Source organism: Chelon labrosus (genome assembly GCF_963514085.1).
Source record: "Chelon labrosus genome assembly, chromosome: 5".
In the NCBI taxonomy this organism is placed as follows: Eukaryota; Metazoa; Chordata; class Actinopteri; order Mugiliformes; family Mugilidae; genus Chelon; species Chelon labrosus.
The window spans coordinates 30,413,134-30,439,644 of NC_140341.1; the positions used below are offsets into that span (position 1 = coordinate 30,413,134).

At 41.0% G+C, this 26,511-nt stretch overlaps 1 protein-coding gene across 1 annotated transcript; it reads right to left on the bottom strand.

The window, feature by feature from the left end:
- Positions 1-3,353: 3,353 nt before the first annotated feature.
- LOC311488400 (insulin-like growth factor-binding protein 2-B) lies at positions 3,354-26,311 on the bottom strand (the record flags this gene model as incomplete). Its single annotated transcript, XM_084545065.1, is given in 7 exon segments — positions 3,354-3,512; positions 9,039-9,179; positions 13,958-14,106; positions 25,950-25,965; positions 25,967-25,981; positions 25,983-26,198; positions 26,201-26,311. Coding segments are annotated over 7 exon segments (807 nt in total).
- Between the last annotated feature and the right edge of the window lie 200 nt (positions 26,312-26,511).

Here is a 26,511-nt window from a genome sequence, read left to right on the forward strand (position 1 = left end):
GAAAATATGTCACGTGGAAGTGGTTGAATGCAAAGGATAACTGCAGTTTACAACCTGGACCTTATTTCTGGCATAGAATACGATCATTTATTCACCCATATAACTTCGGTGTCATTTGGAGTCGATCGGACGATATTTAGATACAGTGGAGCGCCATGTATATCCATATAGTGGGAGTGATCGGGGCACCTAATGCAGCCTCTAAATAACGCATTATCTGCCGTGAAACTCGTTCATTTAACCAATATTTTGTTAATACGCTAGTGTTATTCCCCGTTGAGTCCGGGGTTAGCAGTTATCATCAGATTGACTTACTAAACTCCCGCGACGGGTCGGCTTGTTTACCTGTACTTTGCTACTACTAGTTTTTTGCAACATGGCTGAATATTTTTCCGATTCTGAGGTTGTGGACGACGACTTTGTTTATGATAGACGTCCTTACCGTTTTAAGCCAGAGTATATGGATGAGGAGCTTGTTGAAAAGAGGATGCGGAGGCAGAGAGAGGAAAAGCTGGCCAAAGAACAACAAACCGCTGCACGTCCACAAATAGATCGTAACTGGTGGTGTTCTTGTGGACAATGTTCGTCTATGACGATATGAATATATGCGTTTTGGTGCCTCGATCACTCCCACTATATAGATATACGGAGCGCTCCATTGGATCTAAATATCCTCCGAACGACTCCAAATGACATAACCCCCTAACCCTAACCAAAGTTATATGGGTGAGTAAACAATTGTATTTTATGACAGAAATAAGGTCCAGGTTGTAAAAAACGGTAATTCCCCTTTAACTGTAGTGAAAGTGTAGTGAATAGGTAACTCAGTAGTTATCAGATATGTTGTCTTCCACTATCTTTAGTTGCTATTCAATCAGGAAGCACTGAGATCAAAAAATCTGTCAGATTCCCTATGATTTCAGATATAACAGCATTTAAGCTTCCACCCTCAGCCCACTGAGAAAACATCTGCCATGATGTACATAAACATACACACCTCTTTTTTAAGTAATACTTTCTGCTGTATAAAATGAGGACCATGCTTGTTCAGTGCATATCTATTCAGCTGGGGCCAATATGAGGCCCATTGTGAGTTATATAAACCAAATTGACATCTTCTGACTGGTAGCTGCATGCAGGTTCATTCCCAGTAGTGGCTCCTGTCATCAAACTTTAATGTGACTGCAAAGACTTCTGCCACACATCATTAAATCCATAGAGATTCTTCTACTAAAATGTCATTATACTGTGAAAAAGTCCCTTTACATTCTTTTTCCCATTCCCCACATTTGCATTGCTAATTCTGTCTGGCCAATTGTTGTAAACCCTAAAGTGTTATATTTATTATGATACTACCTGTTCTGAACACACTCAGGGCTTGTTCGGCTTGAATCTGACAAATAGTTTAAGCAGTGATGAAACAAGTTGTTGACTTAGATTCTGTTGCACAACAACAACAACATATTAGTTCCACATGTGGGTTTGAACTTTAATGGCTATAGATTTTGTTCTTCCTCTTTTATAGCGTAGTCAAATTTATAATTTCATTGCTATCATAAAGAAATTTGAGCCATCAGTTTAATCAGTTTAAATTGAAATGTAACTGCATATTTTGTTTTCTACAAACACACATGCGTCTCCTCCATTTCTTTGGTTTTCAAGGTGACAAGTCCATCCCATGTTGTTGGTTGCTTCAAAAATAGCTTACCTAACCTAAAGTGTTTGGACAGTGGTACAAAAAGGTGGAATATTCTGAAAAAGGCCACATATGCCCTCTGCTCATTGAACAACTGAAAAAGGATTCTGGCATTCTTAGAAATCACACTAAACTAAATAAATGAAAAGTGATATGGCACAACCATTCACAAGTAGGCCGTTTCAAACATCTCTATGACAGTTGCAGATATAAACATACATAACGGAACTTAATGCTCCTCGTACATCTTCTGAACCCATTTTAAAATGATTTCGCAGTCATCATGGATTACATGTCTGACAATTAAAAACATTGCCTGCACCCCTTGGATGGCAGAAGTTCTCCAGCACAACCTGTAGAAATAAGATGTACAATTTCATTGCAATAATTCCCGAATCCCGCTTTTTGCTAGTACCTCTACATCCACTATATAGCCCTTTAAGGCTTTTCGTTGGTTTCCTCTTTGGGTCACTAACTGTATTATAAATGTCTTGCCGCGTTTGTGTCTCAGTTTGTATTTGTGTGCCTGGCTTGGTTTATTCATAGACACCTTTACCCACTTAATGCCACATTTGTTAGTGTCAGTTCCCATCCTAATCCCTCCTCATGTCAACACTTCATTAGTAACCCCACACACACACACGCGCACGTCTTCATAGTATGACAGGAATAGTGATGGCACACACAGCAGTGTTATTACCGGGCAATTTTTCTTGAGTGACATTTATTTGGAGTTGTTGTCAGTGTTGCGAGGAAAATTGCTGACAAACATCAGCACATCTGATGGGTGTGGATTCATATAAATTTAGTGTGTCAGATTTCCATTTTCATTTTCATTAAAATCAACTTTTGTTTTTATTGTATAATACCAACAAATGGCAATACAAACAGCAAACAACTTATTTTTCATGAAAACAGTGTTGCTAGTGGCATAGTTTGTAGATTGTACATACATTATTTCTGCTTTAATTTTTAGAAAGCTTGTTTTTATTTATTGGTTTGTGTAACAACAACTTTCAATCTTTCAATTGATAAATATAAAGTCAGCCAAAAGGCTGTTTGTGATCTGTAGCAAAGACACAGACACATTACATTACATCACCATCCCAAAAGAATTAGAAAAATAAATGCAGTGGTTGACATGTTCACTTATTACAATGAAAGTAGGAACTATATTTTGAGTCAGTTCCACATAAATTGTGCTGTTACCAAGATATTGTACAGGAAACTGAATGCGAAATGAATCAGAAAATATTTAGTTCAGTTTATTTCAGTTTCACTTAGATATACAAAAAGCTACACTACCCAGCTGTTTCAGGATGTTGTTTGTTTTTTTTTTTTTTTAAGAAAATGAAACTATATTTGAGCCCCCATTTTAAAAAAGTACATCTTTAGCAGGACAAATTGGGCCTGGTTTTCACAGGAGTCCCACCGACAAGCCAGGGTCTGAAGGATATGGACTAACGCTCATTGTTTACTGTCAAATTATAGGAATCATCAGCAAAAAATAGTATAACAGACACTTTTTAGCTTAGTTTTTACCTTAACCTCAAAACTACTATCAATTTGAAATGAGAAAAACACATCAAATAGATTATATTTGGATAGTTGAGAAAACCCAACTCTGCTTTGTTGCTGTAGTGTGCTAGTGGGATTGCTACTGGGATGCCGCTTCTGTGGGCATCGTCCAGTGCTCCTCCTGAAACTGGTTACAGTTGGGATCCCCTCTGACTTTAGGCGTCGCTGGTATCTGGACCCCAGTTAAGGGGTCAACACACCAGCATTCACCCCGCTGGCCATGGGTGGACATGTTGCACTGGAAGGAAAGAAGAAAAACACAATCTGAAAACACTCGAAAAAAAATGGGGGGGGGTAAGATGAACAATGGAAAACAGGGGATGCATTAATGAAGCATGGCGTATGGTGGCTTATGATGTGTGTGTATGTGTGTGAGGATCTTCTGGTGGCGGGGGGCCATTGGACGAGAGTGAGGGCTATGGTTCGGGTGGGACGACACTCACCCAATAACAGCCTGTCCTCAGGTCATGCCCCCTACACACAACCCCACATCCACACATGTCATCACAAACACACACACACACATGCACAGAGGAGGCATGCCAGTAGCCCTAATCCCCCCTCCCCCTACACCTCAGAAATGAGGTCGTAATTGCAGGGGACACAGTTTACGCTGCGCACGCAGCTGAGTAGAGGATGGGGGAAAAGAATGAAGAGCTGGGGGGGGAAGAAAAGACTTTCCATTTTCTTCCTTCGATGAGAAAGAACAAAAAAAGTGACAGTTACAGTAATTACCGCGCGACAAGGAGGGACAACTCAAAGAGGGAGCCAAGTGTTGAGGAGGTACAGTGTTCCTTCCTGGGAACCGGGGACTCCAGTCCGAAACAATGCTGTTGTTTGTGACCAGTGACGAAAATTGGCTGAGTGGTTAAGAGCCTTGCTTTAGGAAACTGTGGCGCCTATTCAAATCTTCTTTTCTGCTCTACTATCCTCGTAAGAAAACACTGGATATGTGACCTTGTTTGTCCTCCTCTGTCTGATTTCTATGGATGGGCAGAATTTGAGCCCCCAGTCGGAAGCACAGTTTGTTTCTCAGCTTAACAAAAGTCTTCCCATGAAATACGCCAAACTGTTTTATTGCCTTATAACCTTGAGCTCAGAAGCTTGTTGCCTCATTCATGATGACAACATCTCCCCATGCATGTGTGTATGTGAGAAGCAGAGTATTAAGGAAGAGGAGGAGGGTGTGTGTGAGCTTATAAAATAAAGTGGGGAGAGAGTGTGTGGATAGTGGCATATATATACAATATATTGCCAAAAGTATTGGCTCATCTGCCTTTACTCACATATGAACTTAAGAGACATCCCAATCTTAATCCATAAGGTTTAATATGACGTCAGCCCACCCTTTGCAGCTATAACAGCTTCAAATCTTCTGGGAAGGCTTTCCACAAGAGTGTGTTTATGGGAATTTTTGACCATTCTTCCAGAAGCACATTTCAGAGCTCAGACACTGATGTTGGACGAGAAGGCCTGGCTCGCAGTCCTCGCTCTAATTCATCCCAAAGGTGTTCTATCGGGTTGAGGTCAGGACTCTGTGCAGGCCAGTCAAGTTCTTCCACACTAAACTCGCTCATCCATGTCTTTATGGACCTTGCTTTGTGCACTTTTGCGCAGTCATGTTGGAACAGGAAGGGGTCATCCCCAAAACTGTTCCCACAGAGTTGGGAGCATGGAATTGTCCAAAATCTCTTGGTATGCTGAAGCATTCAGAGTTCCTTTCACTGGAACTAAGGGGCCAAGCCCAGCTCCTGAAAATAACACCACACCATAATCCCCCCTCCACCAAACTTCACACTTGGCACAGTGCACTCTGACAAGTACCGTTCTCCTGGCAACCGTCAAACTCAGATTCGTCAATCAGACTGCCAGATGGAGAAGCATGATTCTTCACTCCAGAGAACGTGTCTCCCCTGCTCTAGAATCCAGTGGCGGCATGCTTTACACCACTGCATCACACTGCATCACCACTTTACATTGCACTTGGTGATGTATGGCTTGGACATGGAAACCCATTCCATGAAGCTCTCTACACACCAGGGGTCGCGTTAACCGGATAATTTCCGCCATTGACCGTTTTTTTAAAGCTCTGACAGAAAAATCTGAAGGCAACCGAGTGAATGGCTGCTTACTCTCGGTTAAGCAGGGATCCATGAGCACCGGTTATAAGTCGGTTAAGTTTCGTTTCTCTGCATATTTTGCGTAAGTGAGTGAGTGGCTGAGTGTCTTAGTTTGATAGTGGTCAAGTCAGGTAGTACGTTTTGCTTCTCTGCCGAGTGAGATATAAGATGTTTGAATGGTGCAGTTTATTCATTATATATTCACTCATTAGGTCAATTGGTGATTCTAAATCGGCCGTAGGTGCGAATGTGAGTGTGAATGGTTGTCTCTGTGTTAGCCCTGAGATAGACTGGAGACCTGTCCAGGGTGTACCCCGCCTATCGCCTGATGACCCCGTGACCCTTCACAGGAACAAGCGGTTACAGAAGATGAATGAATGAATATATATTTTGCCAGGGTGATTTTGTCAGGTTAATACAAGAGAACCGTGTGTGTGTGTGTTGTGTGAGTCAGGCTACAAAAGAAAAGAGAGAGGAAATCCAAGGGAAAACTACGCCAAATAATATGTTTGTCTCTGTGGGAAAGCTCAAGAGAAAGGTTGAGAAATGAAAAAGACAAAGAATGTGAGAAAGAAAGTGAAGGAATGGAAAGTTGTTACTTCAATCTGAAATGCATTACATGTGTAGGCCCAATGATACTGATCATCACAGAGCTGTTTGAATCATCAGAGTCAGTCGTCACTACTTGGAACAACTACCACCGGAGTTTAAAACATGATGACATCTGCAACCATTGAGTCTGTTGTGTTATCGTTCGCTGTGAAACAGTAGGTCACCAGTTAATCCCTCAGAGCACAGATCAGCTGCTGCACTGCGCTCTGTGCGCTGAATCTTTTAATCATGGCCAAACTTAATGAGTGCGTCACTGCAGGTCTTTCACCAGTGGACGGAAAACACCTGCTGTGACGTCACCGATCGGCGGCCGGTGCTGTGACATTTGTGAAAGTTTTCACCCGCAGAGAGCAGCCGTTCCGTGCTGCGTGGTTCCGTGTTAAACTTATTTTACAAACATGACAAATGAGTTTACAGTAGATGTTATATGAACTATACATCATCTGAATAATGTACTTTGAATAAATGAGTGCAATGAGAGAGATATTTTTCCAGTGCCACAGAACTCAGTGTCAGGTGCCAAATTCAGTCAAACAACACTCTATTACTGAAATACTGTTGTTAGTTTTAGATGTGAGTCATTTTATAAACACTTCCCTATCCATACTGTATTTGGCATCAATGGAAACTTTGGAAAATACACTTCTGAGGGTTTGAAAAATGCTTGTTTTGACTCATTTTTGTTGGCCTCATTTGGTGGTTCAACATTTTTTCTTCATTGGTTTTTGTCTCTCCTTTCCATTTTCAGGGTTTTATCAGTGGTAATTAAGATTTTATTGTCAGTTACTTTAAAAATCTTATTGCAAATCTTACACTGCAATAGTCACAAGTTAAGTATTTTCACACCTGTATAAACATAGTAACTACCTTGTATATACCTCTTTTTTGTTTACTGTAAATCAGTGTCTGCGTGGGTTCTCTCCGGGTACTCCAGCTTCCTTCCACCGTCCAAAGACATGCTCATTAGGTTCATTGGTGATTCTAAATTCTAAATTCTCTCTCCTCTCTCGCATCCTCCACTTTCCTTTCTCTGGCACAGAGCTCTTGCCCTCTAATTTCCTATCTACTACTAGTCATGCAATTCTGTGCTATTACTGTATAGAATGTTAACTGCTGTGTGTCCCTCCCCCCCTCCCCTCCTCCTCCTTCTTCTTGTGAGTATCCCTGGCCTGGAGTTGTGCGTTTCCTGTGGAGCTCTATACTACATCTGTTGTCGTGGTCTCATCAGCCTGCCTAGTCTTCATGGAATCCTGCAGTTATCCACTCCTACCTGAATGAACAATTCTCCAACCTGCCTATGATTCCTCTTACATTTTCAAATTGTCATGTAACATCATCAGTTTGTATCATAAGATTCCACAAGATTCCACACTTTAGTCAGATATGTGTATCTGACAGATGTATGTTTATCTTGCTGTTCTCTTCTCTCTTTCTTCTGTCTCTACCTGTCTGGCCTTAGGCAGATGGGTCCCTCCATATGAGCTGGGTTCTGCTCAAGGTTTCTTCCTGTTAAAAGGGAGTTTTTCCTTGCCACCGTCGCCTTCAGGCTTGCTCTGGGGGTTTCAGGCTGGGTTTTTGTAAAAGTGTTATTGACACTATATAAATAAAATTGAATTGAATTGAATTAAATTGGCCTTAGGTGTGCATGTGAGTGTGAATGGTTGTCTGTCTCTCTGTGTTAGCCCTGCGATGGACTGGCGACCTGTCCAGGGTGTACCCCACCTCTCGCCCAATGACAGCTGGGATAGGCTCCAGCCCCCCCGCGACCCTTCACAGGACAAAGCGGTTACAGAAGAATATATCAGTGGCGGGCTGTGCATTTTCCACCTAGGCCTTCAATGCCCTCCAACCTTATTCAAAACACCTCTTAATACGATCGTTATGATGCCACTGCTATAGAAACCATCAACAACATACGGATATGCAATAAAACAAGACGTTGCATCATAGACAGGTATCTCATATAGTGAGATGAATTCCATTACTAAAGCAAGAAACTCACTTAGAACAATTCAAAAAGTCTCCTTTTACTCCCTGCAGCCCAAACTGCGCTGCAGCTGCGCACCAGCGCCACACACGTCAAATCCAGCAGAAGCATCAATGTCTACTCAAGAAAATGGCAGAAGACATAAATATAATTAATTTTACTCACCAGAACTTAAGAAACAATTCAGAGTTGTCCTCATAGCGCTCTTATTTGCTGAACAGAAAATGGCAGACACACCCTGGCTGGGTCAGGCTAACTAGCGGCCTTTCCTCACAATATCCAGCTTTTCCATCAAAGTCCACTGTGAAAATGTCTTTCTAAGAAGATCTTCAACCAAATCGATAGCCTCTCCTCCAACCGCCATCGTGGATTCAAAAAATAGATATCAAAACGGGGACAATTTGCTTTGCAACTCGCAACAGATGAACATGAACCGCTACGTCGGTTTATTCATTCATTCATTCATTCATTTTCTATACCCGGTTATTCCTGTTAAGGGTCGCGGGGGTCTGCTGGAGCCTATCCCAGCTGTCATCGGGCGAGAGGCTTAAATTGGGAAAATTTCTGAGAACGCGAAAACGGTGATGCTACCATAGGCCACAGAGAAGGCCTAAGAATACAAACTTGAAATGTGATTGGTTAAAGGAACAGCATCATTACAATGTGTTTCAAGCTTTAGCCTGCAGTTTTAATTGTGGAAATGAAGATTGCAGCTTAGAGAATAAAGCTCGGTCCCAAGTGACCCCACATGGATCTTTTGGGGCTTCTGGAGTTCTAGGCCATCAGGGAAGCTGCATGCTTTGCCTTCATGTCAGAATTGCACCTTCCTGAACTCACTTGGTGTATTAATTATTGTACAGTGTAGTTGTATTATGCTATTAACAAAAACTTCAAATTCAATTCAATTCAATTCAAAGGAAAACTCCCTTTATAATATGAAACTACTGGATGTGTAATGGATGGGGCCCTCTTCAAATTCACCTAACCACAATCCTGTCCACTGTCATGTGAGATAGTATGATGTGAGACCAGTGCTATGGCTCACCTGTTTGAGGTTGTAGAATCCGTGTCGGTCACAGTTTGGAAATTTGAGCCCATACAGATTCTCCAGCGGGCCTCTGTTGTCCTCAGAGGTCATTTTGGAGATCTCCTCTAAAACCTGGTCCAGCTCCTGCTGACAAGCACTCTAAAATGATGAAGGAGTCAACTGTTAATACCAAGACTGACAATGACAGTTACTATGGTGTATGGTGCAGAAGGCAAAAAGGGGAGTTAAGTTTGACTTAAGTTGGAGTCCAAAGAATGTGGTCTGTCCAAGTAAAACAATGGTGAAATAACATACTTCTGTGTCTTGTAAAAATGTCTGAAATATACATATTTATAGCTAACATTTTTTTACGAGGTGCAGTTAGGCAAGCATCAAGTTTGGCCAATATGATTAATGTGAGTCTGGTGGAATGGAGCATAAGTAGCTAGATTGTTTAACTCAACTGGCGGCCACACACACACAAACCTGTGCAGACATGTGTTTCTGCATAAAAACCATGCACACTATTCCTGTTCACATTATCACTAATGGAATGCACACTTACAATGTACAGTACTGTAATGCACACACAGACTGTATCAGTCTGCCAGTGGGATCAAAGAGACCTGGCCTTATGATTAGTTGGCAGAGGATGAGAGAGAAGGACAGGAGGAGGAACAGTCTGCCACCAACGTTATCAGAGATCTGAACATATGGATGAAAAGTACTCTTTCTCTGGTCCTGTCTTTCAAGCTCTCTTATGCTCTTTGACGTTTCTTTCTCTTGTAATAAAGACACATAGACTCACACCCTCCAGTTTCAGAGCTGCCTCTTTGCGCCCACATATCGATAGTTAAAGACTTTTTCGTTCACTTTTTCTTTACTCACATTATACAAAGTATGTGCCATTAAAGAACTGGAAACACAGATTGCAGCAACTAAGGAAGAGGAAAAAAACTTGTATTCAATAACATATAGTTTTCTTTACTTATTAGCATGTCATGGCTGCGCTGTAAAATACTGGAGAGCCAGGGACTGCACGACACAGTGCAATTATTTGACAACCTCATAGTCTCTCCAGATAGGGCCTGCATAATCTTTCATAACATACTCAATTCCTCCTTGCATTGATTCCATTAAATGTTGGAAATTTTCCTGTACATTCCTCCTGCCACCATATCTCAAAAGAGTTTTTCTAGATTCAGATATGGTGACTGAGGAGGCCACTGAAGTCCATGCAAGTCGTGTCCATGAAACCAGCTGGCTGCTTGTTTTGTGACATGTTGCTCTGTCCTGTCAGAAGTAGCCGTGCAAATTGGAAATAAGATGTGGCCTTGAAGGCATACCCAATGTGCTTTGCAATGTGTCTGACTCACCCATTCACACTTTGACATACACTGATGACATTAGAGTTACCATGCAAGGTGCCCACCTGTCACTGGGAGCATTGTCAGCCTTATTGTCTTGTCAAAGGACATTTGAAGGCCAGGAATCGAACCACAGGACCTGTAATCAGTGGAAAACCCACTCTAGCACCTGAACCACAGTTACCCTGTTGGTTGAATATTGTCAGTGATAAACCTGAGTCATGCTGTGGCAGGGGTCTGAAATGTGCTGAACATTCCCCATTAAAACCATCATCATGGGGTTTCCACAAAACTGATGGCTTATTCTGAGCCTACCACCTTGAGCCTTGGCAGATATTGACTCATCAGACCAGACTACAGTATGTAATTCCAGTATTCTACTGTCAAGTTCTGTGAGCCTGAGTCCGGCCCCAAATTTCTATTCTTTTCTCTTCAGGAACAGAACTCAGTGTGGCTTTCTGCTGTCATAGTGCATCGACCTCAATGGTGGTCGTCTTGTGAATTCTGATGTGTTTCTGGGCTCATCACAGATGTAAAGAGTGGTTATCTACTATAGCTTTTCTGTCAGCTCCATCCAACCATCCAATTTTCCTTTCGACTTTCCCACCAATAAGACATTTCCAACTGCAGAACTGGCTTTTAGAGGCTGCTGAGGTGGAAATTCTGGAATGAGCAGTTCACATACTCAAACCAGGCCACCAATAGTCATTGCACAATCAAAGTTTCTGAATTCATATGTGATCATTCATTGATGCCAACCAGCAGAAGGCAAATGTCTGGCCTGTGTATTGTCATAATATAGTAAATAATAATGCACAACATGTAAAATAAAATGCAGACTGTTTTGCGGTGGTTTGGTCTCAACTCACACTGTACACTTGACCACTGACACGTATAAAACGCATGAAGTACTGTAACTGCATATGCTCCTTAACTAGCTTAGCTGCCTGTGAACTAATCAATATCGAGGCGTTGTCACTATAGCCTGCAAAAAAACAAAAAAAAAAACAACACAAAATTGATGAATCTCTGGTTGTCTTCCTGTCTCTGTCTTTCAGTCACTTGGCTCTTCTCAAGGGGAATGTGGTTGTAGAGACGCTGCTGATAAATGTCTCTGTAGAGTAGCCAGACCTTTAGCAGAAAATTTGGCATGCTTATCTGTTTGTCACTGGTCCAGAACATGGTCCACATATTGGCATTTACAAGTTTTGAACTTAAATTTAATTTATTTTCCTGGTTAGACACTCAAAACAGGCTTTGTTATACCCATGCCTTAATTATCATTTTACTGCTACTACACATTACAATTATTGTATACTCCTACAGCTAGTAATAATGATAGCAGTAGCAGCAAAAACAACTGTTATTGGTGCAATGGGAAAAAACCCTGGGATGTTTAGGCCCTTGGCTTGGCATGCCTTACAATATTCAACCCTTGGGTAAAATAATTGTGGGACCCTGATCTACAGGGTTTTATGCATTGCGCTACTGCCTTATGTTTTGTTAATTGGATAATTGCATGATATGAAGGTGTAGAAGTATTCTTGATAAAGTACCTGTTGACTGTATATAGTATACACTGCACATTTATATACAGTGCCTGATCTGGCACGACGCACGCTCTGACAGTAAAGCCTGTATTTGTATACCGTTCTGTGACCCCACATGACCACCCACAACGAAGGGCATCCATGCTTGACAACAGCCGTCTGACGTCCCTCCCAATGCACAGCTGAACAACTCCTATTACTGCATTTCTCTCACAAGTGAGTGAGTTAAGTGAGGGAGAAAATGAGCAAATGCATATCATTGTTTGCCTTGTTGTGACATATGTGGGTCTCCACATGCATAGCCCCCTGGGCCCAAGCTCATTTGCATGAAACTGAATAACTGCGCTTGAACGCCACCCCACTGAGCATTTCCAGGAATTGTTTGTTTTTTATGGATCTGCATTTGAAACTGTGAAATGTTAAGTGAACGCTCAAGAATAGAGGGGGCCGGGTTTGTAATCTATAGATGGTCTTAAACTGCCAACATGCATTCCACTGTGGAATGCAAAACAGTTTCTGTTTTCACAACAAGGATGAGTTTATAAGGGTAAAGGTTTTTTATACAACAGAAAACATTAATACATTTACATGTAGTACTACTGAATGTAACAGATGTGTCTAACGTTGATGTAAAGTGAATCCTGTAACTTGGATAGTGAATTGTGTTTTAACAGTGCTTTACAGACAAGAGTTTCATAAAAGAAAGGCTAGTCCAAATAAAAATGCTAACGTAACTGAACAGGAGGAATATTTGGATTGAGAGGGGTGGTGCAAACCTATTGATAATGTATTCCGGAAAATTTTAGTGTCTAGGGCTGGGGTCAGCGTTAGACTTGGGGATCATTTCACTCTGGTTGGATTAAATTCATGCATATGTTTGCCCCACATAGAATTAACATCAGGTGATGTGATGGGAGTTACAGGGAAGGACATAAACAAAACAATCAAAAATTGTTCAAACAACCTTTTATAAAAGGATGCACAATGATTGAATTTGGGCAGCGCCATTGAAAAGTTGGGCTGTCTTGGTCATCTTCTATTGAAATACATGTTGGTGTCCTGTTATGTTTCCAGCAGATCTAACTCAAAGTTACTGACTGATGTTTTGTGGCATGGAAACATATATATCCTCTTATTTGACGTCTGTCTAAACAAATAAGTTGGAATCTCTATTGAGAATGATTTCAGACATGTTGACAAAACATAGTCATCGTCCGCTTGTATCAAACATATTGAAATCTGTGCAACCATAAAGGCTTAGAGTAAAGTTAGGATAAGAGTTGGGATTGGGGATGCAGAATGAATATACATTTAAAATTGCAATTGCTGCACCAATGCATGGCAAACACTTTGCAGACTGCATCAGATATGATGTAGTGCTACGGGAGTTGCAGTATTTTTTTGCTTGTTCAGTTAGTGATACTATCCAGTTAATGTCATCATAAAAAATGGTGAGAAGATGCTGAATTTCCTGAGGGATGTACTTTCTCTGAACGCCAGTGTTGGTCCATTAAATATAAGTGGATGTGTGTGTCTTTATGTACAGTGTGTGTCAGTGCAAGTGCATCTGTTTGTCTGAGTGACAGAGTGCCCAGAGGAGGGCACTACATACCAGGCATTGTTGCACACAGCACATTATTGACCTCCTTTCACTGCTGGGTATTGATGGACAGATTGACCATTTCACTGCATTCATGACTTACACAACTACTGTAGGACAGCACAAAATATATAAAATGAGTAATGCTTGGAGGCAATGGTTGCAAATGGGACCTTACATTATATTGTACAAAGATTTAGTTTTGCATGAATTGTTTGTTTTAACCAGTGTATGCAAATGAAGGTCGCAGAGGAGGCTACAACATTGGGTAATAACAGCTTTGCATGTAAGACTTATCACAACTTGTGGATTAAACTGTCTCAGATGAGAAGCTAAAAGCAAGTTGTACAATATTTAAGGTAAATTTAGTCCTCAACTGTTAACGACAAAAATGTAATAGTTGAAAACTTTGGCACTGACCTGAGTAATTTTCTGGGTTCGAGGGTCTTCCAGCTGATTTGTCCTCATCTTGGATTTGCGATCATTGTTGTATTGGTTCCTGGCAGACACCTGCCAAACCGAAGCATCTAGGGGTCTCTTGGTGTGTGGACTTTCAGTCCCATGCACCTCTGTAGTGAATAAACAAACAAAACAACTAGACATGCAGTTAATCTGTAGCATGTGTCCAGTAATATTCCCAGGGCTGCAGAACAGATCTCATATTTTTGATCCAAAGACAGCAGTAAACTAACTAGCCTTCCTGGTTTCAACATTCAATACTTGGTAGGGTCCTAGAATTGCTTCTTCTGACTCTTTGTGCATGAAAGTAATCTCTGTCCTGCTTTGGGGTATGTAGTTAATTGGACAGATGTTGCGCCCACGCACACACACACACACACAAACTGCTTATCTCACATTCACCTACATTTATCTATTATTTAATCACAAGGTACAAGCAAACATTTTTTCTAATAACAGGCTCTTTTACAAGTCGTAAGTCTTAATCCTGGTATTATAAGACAAAGCTGTTCTGTGTCCTCAAGGCATCCTGTCTCCCTCATACATTCCTCATTTTACTAATTCTAAGCTGGACAGTGAGGCGTTGCAATGGCTGTAATTACTACGGCGACAGTATGGACAGACCGTGCTAAGAGCTTCTTTGTGAAAAGTGCCACAGCCCATTTAGGTTTATAACACTGAGTTTATGGCACAGTTGGTGTACATCTCTTGTTAGCAGTGGGGTCACTGTGAGAGTGTTTCCTGCAGCCTGTTTTATCAAAGCATGTTCGTCATTCTGGCGGACACAAGAGAGTCCAAACTCAAACAACAAGCAAATTCAAACAAGCAAAGCACAAATTCATGAAGAGGTTAAAACTGTACAGACTTTGAACAATGTAGTAATCATCACAGTCATGATATATTTAAAGCAAAAAAACAGAAACAAAAGTGAGTTAAAGAGCTAAACTTGACTGCAATTCATTGGATGTGAGTACAGACTTGTGGGGACGCACTTCTGATCAAGGTTTTTCATGCTGACTAAGGATTTTTCTGGGCACCTCGCCTCCTGCCAGAGGCTATGCGAGTGTGTGTTTGTGTGAGACTGTGTGTGTGTCTGTAATTAGTGCAAAAGCAGAACGCTGAGGCTGTAAATCATGCTTGAGAGGACCCCCCTCGAGCCTTTTGTCTGTTTCTGTTACTTTACTGTTGTGCTTTATAATCTGTCAAATTATATTGTGATTGCTGTCCTGCTGTTATTACTACATGTTGGGTCAGGCGTTTCCTTTATCACAATATTATACCCGAAGGTAAAGTTCATTCACTGATTCATGTCCTATAACTGCTTGTCCTCTGGAGGGTCGCGGGGAGGCTGGAGGCTATCCCAACTGTCACTGGGTGAGAGGCGGGGTACACCCTGGACAGGTCTCCAGTCTATCACAGGGCTAGTCTTCATGTGTCAGCAGACCTGAGCTGGGCCACAAACACCAGGGCTACGGTGAAGTAGGCCTACAGAGGACTCGTTGAGAGCATTCTCACTTCAATGAGTCCTCAAGACTGCAGAGAGGATCATTGGCTCACACCTCCCCTCAGTGTATATATATATATATATATACACAGTTGAAACCAGATGTGTTAAACGACACATAAACCTTTTTTCCTCACTGTCTGAAGTTAAATCAGACTAAACCTTTCCTGTTTTAGGTCAGTTAGGATTACTAAAATTATTTCTATTTGCTAAATGCCACAATAATGAGAGAGAGAATTTCTCAGAGAATTTTTTATTACTTTCTGCAAAGTCAGAAGTTTACATACACAAAGATTACTATGTCTTTAAACAATGAAGGAAAGCCCTGATGATGATGTCATGGCTTTGGAAGCTTCTGATAGGTTAACAGACAACATTTGAGTTAATTGGAGGGACACCTGTGGATGTATTTTAAGGCTACACCTCAAACACACTGCTTCCTTGTTTGACATCATGGGAAAATCAAAAGAAATCAGCCAAGATATCAGGAAGAGAATTGTGGAGCTCCACAAGTCTGGTTCATCCTTGGGTACAATTTCCAAATGCTTGAAGGTGCCATGTTCATCTGTCCAAACAATTATACGCAAATATAGACACCATGGGAATGTCCAGCCATCATACCGCTCAGGAAGGAGACGGGTTCTATGTCCCAGAGATGAACGTGTTTTGGTCCGAAACGTGCGAATCAACCCCAAAACAAAAGATAAAGACCATGTCAAGATGATGGCTGAAGCTGGTAAGAGAGTGTCATTCTCCACAGTGAAACGAGTCCTGTACCGACATGGACTGAAAAGCCACTCAGCGAGGAAGAAGCCATTACTCCAAAAGCAACATAAAAAAGCCAGATTACAGTTTGCAAATACACACAGGTACAAAGACCCTAATTTTTGGAGACATGACCTGTGATCTGATGAAACTAAAGTGGAACTGTTTGGCCATAATGACCATTGTTACATTTGGAGGAAAAAGGGGGAAGCTTGTAAGCCTGAGAACACCTTCCCAACTGTGAAGTATGGGGGTGGTAGCATCATGTTGTGGGGCTGTTTTGCCGCAGGAGGAACTGGTGCACTTCATAAAATAGACGGCATCATGAGGAAAGAACATTATATGGAAATATTGAAGCACCATCTCAAGACATCAGCCAGGAAGTTAAAGCTTGGGCGCAAATGGGTCTTCCAAATGGACAATGACCCTAAGCATACTGCCAAAGTAGTTACAGAGTGGCTTAAGGACAACAAAATCAATGTCTTGGAGTGGCCATCACAAAGCCCCGATCTCAATCCCATAGAAAATTTGTGGGCAGATCTGAAAAGGCGTGTGCAAGCAAGGTGGCCTACAACCCTGACTCAGTTACAAAAGTTCTGTCAGGAGGAATGGACCAGAATTCTAGCAGACTATTGCGAGAAGCTTGTGGAAGGATACCCAAAAATGTTTGACCCAAGTCATACAGCTTAAAGGCAACGCTACCAAATAGTAAGGTAATGTATATAAACTTCTGACTTTGAAGAAAGTAATAAAAAATTCTCTAAGAAATTCCCTCACTCTCATTATTGTGGCATTTAGCAAATAGAAATAATTTTAGTAATCCTAACTGACCTAAAACAGGAGAGGTTTAGTTTGATTTAACTTCAGACAGTGAGGAAAAAATGTTTATGTGTCTTTTAACACAGTGTATGTAAACATCTGGTTTCAACTGTGTATATATATATCTTCTTTAATCTTTGTACATACGCCACTATCAGAATGATAGCCAAGGACATCAAGGCTGGAAGAAAATACCACATCCCCCACTTCATTCACATGAACACCTCTCTACAAACAATCACATCACACACCTCACAGACTGGACTGTCTCTGTTTTACTTTTATTCAGGGAATCTGGCACAAGCATTCCAAGGTACCTGTACTTTCTTGTACCTCTGCAAATGACAGTAAATTCATTCATTCATCCATCTTCTGTAACCGCTTGTTCCTGTGAAGGGTCGTGGGGTCTGCTGTAGCCTATCCCAGCTGTCATCGGGCGAGAGGTGGGGTACACCCTGGACAGGTCTCCAGTCTATCTCAGGGCTAACACAGAGAGACAGACAACCATTCACACTCACATTCACACCTACGGCCAATTTAGAATCACCAATGAACCTAACAAGCATGTCTATGGACAGTGGGAGAAAGCTGAAGTACCCGGAGAGAACCCACGCAGACACAGGGAGAACATGCAAACTCCACGCAGAAAGGCCCAGTCGACCCATCAATTCGAACCCGGGATCTTCTCGCTGTGAGGCATCAGTGCCAACCATCTCGCCACTGTGCCGCCCCACAGTAAATTAAATTCTATTCTATTCTGTTCGATTCTATTTTATTCTAGCCTTATGTTGTTTATCTTATTTACATGCCGTTATGTCATGATGTCAGGGGGAAACACTGGGGTTAAAAAAAACTGCTCAGTTGTTTGCTTCTCCTATTAGTCGAAAATTCTTTCAGTAACCTGCCAAGCATTGTTTTGCCTGTCATTGTTAATAGACAATAAAGATGATTATTGTTTAATAATAAATAAATTCTATAAAAAAAATAAAAATATGTTTTTTGTGATTTTATTGATTTCAGCTATATCTTGCATCTTAAAGGCATCTAGATCTTGTGAAGCACCATGCATCCCTGTGATGTAACAAGAATTATTTGGGACACTCTGATGTAGCTACAAGCTCCAAATGATTTTAAAACTGGCTTCATATCTTAGCAGTCAAATCTAGCCAATACTATCTGAACTAAAGGCGAGACGATTCTCTGAAGCTGTGCTTGTCACTCAGTGCAAATATGGATTGCAAGAGTTGGAACACCAAAACTTATTTAGCTTGGGTGATTTTTGTTCTGGATACCTCTAAGAAAATTGACAAATAAGAGGATGTTATGATCAATTCAGCATATTTACATGGAGAAAAAGGCTTGCTGTGTTGTTTTGTGTCACGAGAGCACCACAGTGCTGGAAAAGAGGAAAGAAAAGCTGTCTGAAGGTGAAAATCCTCTTTAGGCACAGTCTCCATCTCCAAGCAGCCTGATGTTCCTGTGCAGCACGTAGCTAAACTCGGTTCTCCGAAAAGCTTCCCTGTAAAACTTGGAAGAAGCTCAGTCGTGCTATGGCACTGCCTTCCCACATCTCGCACAGGGTGCTTCAAATCTGTCCACTGTCAGAGAGCTCTGTCTCAGTCACAGGTCATGCCTGAGCTCTTTTGAAAAGAGGCACCACCCTTTCCACCAGAGAGAAAGGAAGTAGTTCAAACTACTATCTCAGAAGTGTAAGGGTCACATGTGGAGCTACAAAAAGAATGGGTGCGTTAAAAGACATTAAGTTCTAACATTTCTTTTGTTGTATTATTTAAGTAGAAGGATATCAATAATTTTGACTTGTTCAGTTTTTAGGTTTATTATGTCATGTCACTTATGGACATATTGTATATGTATTTGTCAAAAATCTTTTGAGAACCCATCACATTTTTATTGAGAGTGGCTATCATTACAATCCCCAGAGCCCAAATTTAAGCCGTGTGAAGACTATAACAGCCTTGCCATTTTGTGACAATAGCCACGCCAACGCGTTCTCATTCCCAGGGTGTCAAATTCTGTCATTTCGTGAAAGCTGCTGATGTCTCAGAGACATGCACCAGGTGTCCTTTGTTGTTGGTGCTGTGACACACCAGGTTTGCAACTTACTCCGATATTAACCCACCCGTGGCAAAACTGGATGCCATGATTGTTTGTGTGCGTTTCCACTCTGAAACGGCAACAAAGTCCTTAGACGGAGGGGGGTGGACGTATTAGTCTGTTCCTGTTAGGTTCAGTTTAGTCACCAAAACTACGTTACTTTTAGCAAAAGATCATCAGACTTTGGTTTAACAAATCTTATCAATGCTTTAAAAGGAGCAACAGAAGCGAAAGAAGCAGAGCACATTTTGCCATTTCACTGTGGAGACATGGTGTGTAACGTTGACGCAGGTGGATTAACACTGGAGTCACCTGCAAACCCCATGCATCAAGGCACTATCACCAAAGGGCACCTCATGACTTTATCTGTTACATCAACAGCTTTAGAAAATTTTCAGTGTTGCCTGGGAATGAGACTGCGTTTTGGACAAAGGGAAATCTTTCCTATCTTTGTGGCCATAAATAAGATCTTAAGTTTCAAGAAATCAAGTTATATTCACTATAGTGTGTCAGCTGTGGCTAAATACCATACATCCTCCCTGTGAGCACACAACCTTTGAATTATTTTCAAGTTAATATAATCAGTGTAAGTGAAACATTGAACGAATCTCTGACATGGGAAGATTTTGCTGAGCATTATTAATTTGTGTCTACTGACAGAAATGTGTAAAACATTTTGAAACTATTATAAGGACAACTAAGATCATTTTCATTTTGTCTCAGAAGTGTTGAACTGTGTTGCTGTGTGTGCATCAAAAGCACATGGAGCAGGAATACTGTGTTGTGGTCAAGCTGAAGTGTAAATAGAGACAGGTTGTGAAGGTTGTGGGATGTTTTCTATAGACACTTATAGGATCTCATAACATCATTTTCAGAGGAGAGAAAAAAAACGTGTCTTTAGCCAACAGCTGTCATCTAAGCGCTGTGTTTTTGATTCTGTCTTCAGTGCCATAGAAACTACCTGTCTCGAGCTGTTCTGAGTGTTGGCGTTGAGTTTTGCCTTTGAGCAATGCTTTCACAGTTCTCTCATAGCACAAAATGAGTAATGTCTTTTCAAGGTTGCTTAGCATTCATGTATTTGCCCTGTTATCATATACAGTAGAGCAGTTCTCAAATACTTGACTGGCTATGACGGCCAAGAAAGTGGCCTTGCAGTACTTTAAACCATCGTCAATGTAAATGGGTTCTCCTACGGCTCGACCACTTCAAACACTTTACAGCTGGCAAATGTTTAAAAAGCAACAGAATAATGAAGATCCTTCAGACCTTTTACGGTTAGCAGGCTCTTTCAAGTCTCAATGTTGCTTTGCCTCTATGTGTGTCATTTTAACCAATGGAGCTGCCTTTGTAGTCGTTAAAGGAAAACGTTTGGAGCTTCTAGAGTATTTGTCAGACTTAAAAGGCAAAACTGGTAAAGTGATACATTGGTACAAAATGTCTGTTTTTCACATTAATGTAAGTGTGACTTGACCAACACTCTGTTATAGTGCAGAAAACCAACATCCATATGGCCATACTAGAAATGACCATGTCCTTGCCAATAACATCCACGAATATGTATGATATTGCAGTTACAGCTATAGTCCATCATGCCACAGTTTCTCATTTTGTGTAATTTATTGTAATCTCTAATTATTTTTTTTTTATTATTATTTTTTTATTGGAATAAAGACATATCCAAGGGATAGATCATGACAAAGTGCAAGCACTTATTTCCATCATGGTCCCTAATGTTACAAGACAGGACATATATCCACATGAAACAAAACAATTAAACATTTAGCGTTGACGGTGTGCCACCTCACAGGCATAAGTTGGTAAACTGCTTGTAAACTCTGGTAAACTGCACAAGTGTGGTGTAAAGTATGGCCTTTGCATGTAAAAGCATAATCTGTTCTACACAACTGGCAGGGACCAAAACAGAGCTGGGAGGAAAGTTCATTTTGGACTCAGAAATAGAACTCCACCAAATGCTTAAGTTGTCTCCTGCTGGCAAACCATTTGCTAGTACATTCACAAAAACCTTCATTTAATTCATAGTATGTTATATGGCTATATAAATTATACAAAGATCAAGCATCAACTTCAAGATGGTTGCGATAGAAATATACTGTTGTGCATTTTAAGGGTCTAGGTTAGGGGTTAGGGTGAGGTAACATTCTGTAGTTTATTATGTTTGATAATCTGATTGTGTTTTCTTAAAAAAAAACTAATAATCACTGTACAATTTAGTTCAAAGTACTGCAAGAATGTACTTATTTACTTGTATGTATTTATTTAAGTATGTCAGTTACTTAAGTAAATACTGTCCACTTGTTGTTATAGTAACCTGACTAAATAATGCTGTCATTATGATATGCAAGAAATAACATCCCAATGTGAACTGTTATGAGATTAGAAGCAGAAGGAGGTAGGGCCATTTACCCCTCAGGGGGAGTTTTCCCAGAACTGCAGGCAACCACATGCAACTCCCAGCCAAAGTGATGTCTCGTTGCTTCACGTTATTGCACATGCTGTGTGCGGCACACATCTTACATGGAATAATTAAAGACCTGACAGTGTGGGTGAAGGAGCTAGAGCATGTCTCGGCAGAGGATCACCTCCAGGGCAACAAGGGCAGTATTAGACCACCGACAACACAAAAGAAAAAAAAAAGAAAAGAGAGAGAGAGAGACGTGTAAGGAAAGTGCAATAAAAGAACTGTTCAAGGCAGTGGTTTCTTAAAAGCTAGAGAAGATGGATGTCTCAGTAGAGGATTTAACGGTCTCCATAGCCAATGAACATGACAATTGAATGATTCTCTGCTACCCACATCTATGTTAAATGACAATGTTCTAGCTTCTTACAATATCGGTACTGCTAACATGTGGTTGAGCTTAGCTGTTATGGCAGAGAAACAATGGTTAGTTTATGATTACAGTTCTGGAAAAGATTGTGGTTATAGGTAACGGAGGGGTCAACTTTAATTGTAGGTCTGAGATAGGGTGCATGCTCTCCTGCATGAAACATTGACTTGAAGTGCTATATAAATGTCATTACCTCCTGAATATTTGAATCAGATTTGCATTTTGTAAACATTCAGAATAGTCCAATATGTCCTAGATATACTGGCTGCAGTTCAGTAAATGCTACTTTGAAAAAGAAGAACAAAGCTGGACGACACATCACCCCTTTTTTCACCTCACTCCACTGGCTCCCTGTACAATACCACATCCAATACAAGAACCTCCTTCTAACTTACAAAGCCCTTCACAATCTGGGGAGCCCACTTACCTGTCTGACCTCCACCAGGACTACACCTCTCCCGCACCCTTCGCTCAACCTCTGCTGGACTCTTCATCCCTAACCCACGCATCAGCTCCATGGGTGCCCAGACTCTGGAACTCCATAAGACAGTCAGACTTCATCTCATCATTCAAACCACAACTCAAAACTCATCTGTTCTAATTGGCTTACACACTATAATTAGATCCTGCTTCTTGCCCTGCACTACCCTCCCTGTCCACTGTTTGTGTTGTTTTTGCTTGTTGTTTTAATATGTTTTTATTTGCTGTTAGGTGACCTTGGGTGACCTGAAAGGTGGCATAAAAATAAAATGTATTATTGTTATTATTATTATTAATAATAGTTTTGAATCATGCACCTTTGATAGCTAAGTAGTATCAGAATTCAGAAAAGTGATCATCTTGGTAGTCTACACACCTGGATTGCCCTTTGAGCTAAAGCAATGAAATATATCACTGTTGAAGGAAGCAAATAAAACATGGACCTATGGACAAGTACACAAAGAAAAGCAGCAGCAATCAAGCAGTTAAATTATGTTTAGAAGATTTCAAAGAACCTGGAGAAATGGAGAAGCAGATGAAAGAGTCTGAAATGTGTGACTCCCCATCGGGTTTCAATCCAAACAAAATGCTTCTGAAGGACCAAATGTTTGTGGAGACTAGTAGGAAAAGTACTACAAATGCCCAATTTGCTGGAAGTAGTGGACTTAAAATAATGTTGTGTTGTGTAAGTATTGGGTTTCAGCTATTTAAGTTTTCAAGTCTGCTGAACACAGAGTACACATTGCTCAACAGGCCTTCCCTGCACAAATACAGTACATGTTGAAATGTTGATGGCTATGGTTGTATAACGAAGTATCCACATCACTGACAGATGCGCCACACCTGCCATGGACTTCAGTTCCCCCAAACAGTGAATTCATTTTCTTTTAATTCAAAGGAAAGGGATGTGTGGTTTCATCTGGCATCAGATGCTCTCATCCCAAGACGAAAACCTTTGTGGATCATGAGAACATTTCTATGTCAACTCCCAGTGCAAAAACAGTTCAGGTGGAAACATTTAAAATGACGTGCCATTTCTTACATGCTGCTGTTTTCTGAACTTTAGCTCAAAGTGTAGAGGGCCAGAGGAGATAAATGCAACTTAATGACATTAGCAGTTTGAAAAAGAAAAGAGAAAAATTGTAAAAGGATACAAAGTGTACTCCTGGTAGACAAAGCTGGAGTGGTTTATTTGAACTCTGGACTGTTTGCTCAGGTTTCCCCTTGAGTGGGAACATGGCCGTGTGAACTCAGGATTACGCAAAATAACCACAACAGAACACCTAAAAATGTAAATCCCGGTTCACTTTCAAGTGAGTAGCAGCGTGGTCATTTAGAAGCAAGAATGTAACCTCAACTAACAGCGGGAGACAACCTCAAAATCTGCATTATGTGAGACAGATGCTGACATCTGATAGCAGGCAGTCACTTATGCTCAAGTCAAGCTTAACACAGTGAACTGGGAACAAACCGCAATCTCAAATGATGCTCGTTTTCAGCTTCTCTTTGATGTGCTCTATAGTACATTACAGCAAAGATCCCAGACAAGTCTATGACATTTAGCTAAATTTACAGAAACTGGAATCTCAATATCAAAACCTCCAAGTCAGTAATTATGAAAAGAAGAAGAGTAGAAAGAAGAAAATAATTCCTGCAGAAGAAAACCCGCCTCTGCTCTGCATTTTTTCTCTGTAAGATCTAAGTGTGTAAGTATATACAAAAAAGACTAGTTTGAGTTATTAAGTTGCACATGTTGCCACGGAGCTCTGCCCCAAAAACAAACCATGTGTCTTGTTAACTGAATGTAATCATTCCAAAACTGAATATGTGTGCAGTCTGCATAGCCTACATTAGAATAACACACTGCAAGCATATGAGCTTTAAGGATAATGTGTGGTATAGGACATGTTACAGGTTCATCAGTTGGATACTGCTTGTTTGCACTCAAAGATGTGGAACTGCCACTGCCTGCCAAAAGCATTGCATATGTCAACATTCATTTTCAGGAATCAATAGTGACCCTTTGTCCCTAATAATTGTAAAGTGGGAGACCAAAGCTTCACATTTCAACGTCCCTGCGGATTTCTGAGTTATTTATTTTGGGCAGTTGGCCTTGCCAAATGCGTTTTGATGTATTTGGTTTCTGAGACATAAAAAAAAGAATCCTGCAGTGAAAATATAAAGATGACTCAGTGCAACTTCTCAGAGAAACCTTTTTTTACATCATGCCCAGGTATAATGACAGGTTAAAACTCGCTGGCTGGTTGATGCTGGCCACACAGGCAGAAACTGATTAATGTGTCCCCTGGTGCAATACTGAAAAGGTCTGGTTTAAGTTACAGTTGGTAGATACTTGGGCAGAAGAACAGTCTCTTAAAGCTACAAAACAAGTTTATGCAGACCCTCCACATGAAGTGCTCTGTCAGTTTTTAATTATGGCAACACTGTTATAGATAATACTACATTGCAATCAATAAATTATGGCTAGTAAAAGGATGACAAGCACCAGACACAAGGACTGCTTTCTTGGATATATTACAGTTTCTTCCACTCCCAAACAACAGGAAGTTATGTTGGTTTGTGTTATTATTTTGTCTTACAGAAAACATCTTACAGAACATTCTAGTCTGAGGGGCGGCACAGTGGCGTGGTGGTTAGCACTGATGCCTCACAGCAAAAAAGGTCCAAAGGACTGTCATTCTAAAATTGGCCATATGTGTGCATGTGAGTGTGGATGGCTGTCTGTCTCTCTGGGTTAGCCCTGCGATAGACCTGTAGGAACACATTGACACACTGTAACACAGGACCAACTAGAGGAAGATGCAAGCCACTGAGCTGAGAAACATGGCAGCCCTGGTGGTGATACAAAACTGGCACGCTTGCTGGGCTGTACCCTACCTCCCTTCAGAGCTAGCTGGGATAGGCTGCAGCCCTAGTGACCCTGTACAGGACAAGTGGTTATTAATGATAGACACATGGATTATCACCATACAATGCTATGGAAAGCTTGTGTCACACCAAATAACAAAATACCACTACTTACTTGCACACAGAGCATCATTATTATTTATCTGGAGTGCAATTTTGGCCTCTAATGCCTACTGAGTTTTCTAAAAGAAGTGACATGCATGATTCTATTTCTATTACTGGGGGATTTCGCAGGAGGTCTTGGCTGCCTTCATCCTCTACCTTTTTTTTTTTTCTTTTTCTGTGTACTGCACTTTGTACAGCACTGTGTTGTTTTTAAAGTACTTTATAAATAAAGATTAATTAATTGATGTATTAATTGTAGCATACAGTGGTCGCATCAAAGCATTTGCAAAGTGGAAGAGGCAGATTCCCTGTCAATACAAAACAATGGATTTGTGTAGCTATGGTGTTTCTCTTTCTGTAGCTTTACAGTCATTTCCATCAAAGATCTTACCATTTGTTGCCTGGTGGGTCCACACCTGTGCTTGACATCCAGGTCCACTTTTTGACCACATCGCCCAAAGCCCTGGATGAGCTGCTGCAAGGGTAGTTCAGCATCCACGGTCGGGTAGCACCTCAGGCCGCTGGAGCACCTCGGCGTGTATACCCCGCAGAGCTCACCCTCCAGTCTGACACACACTGGACAGCAGCCGCAGCCTGGCTCCCTCACTATTTCTGTGCATAGTGCGGTAACTTTGGGACATACGCAGCAAGGTGCTCTGCGGTACAACTTGGGCATCGGAAAACCAAATCCCCAAGTAAGATTCCAGGTAAAGCAAAGCATCCCAACAGTAATCCGTACAAAAAATATGTCATTATTATAATTTTTACTGGGTTTGTTAGTGACTTCTGAAGAGAAATGATTCCTAGAAGATAATAGCATGAACCTTAGTACCTCTGTGTCAGAGTCGACTGTGTTTGGGCAAACATTCTGGTACCTCTCACAGGGTCCTATCTCCTATCATATTACCAGTGGACTGCTGACTGGAGAGTTAAGGATGGTTAAAATGTGCACT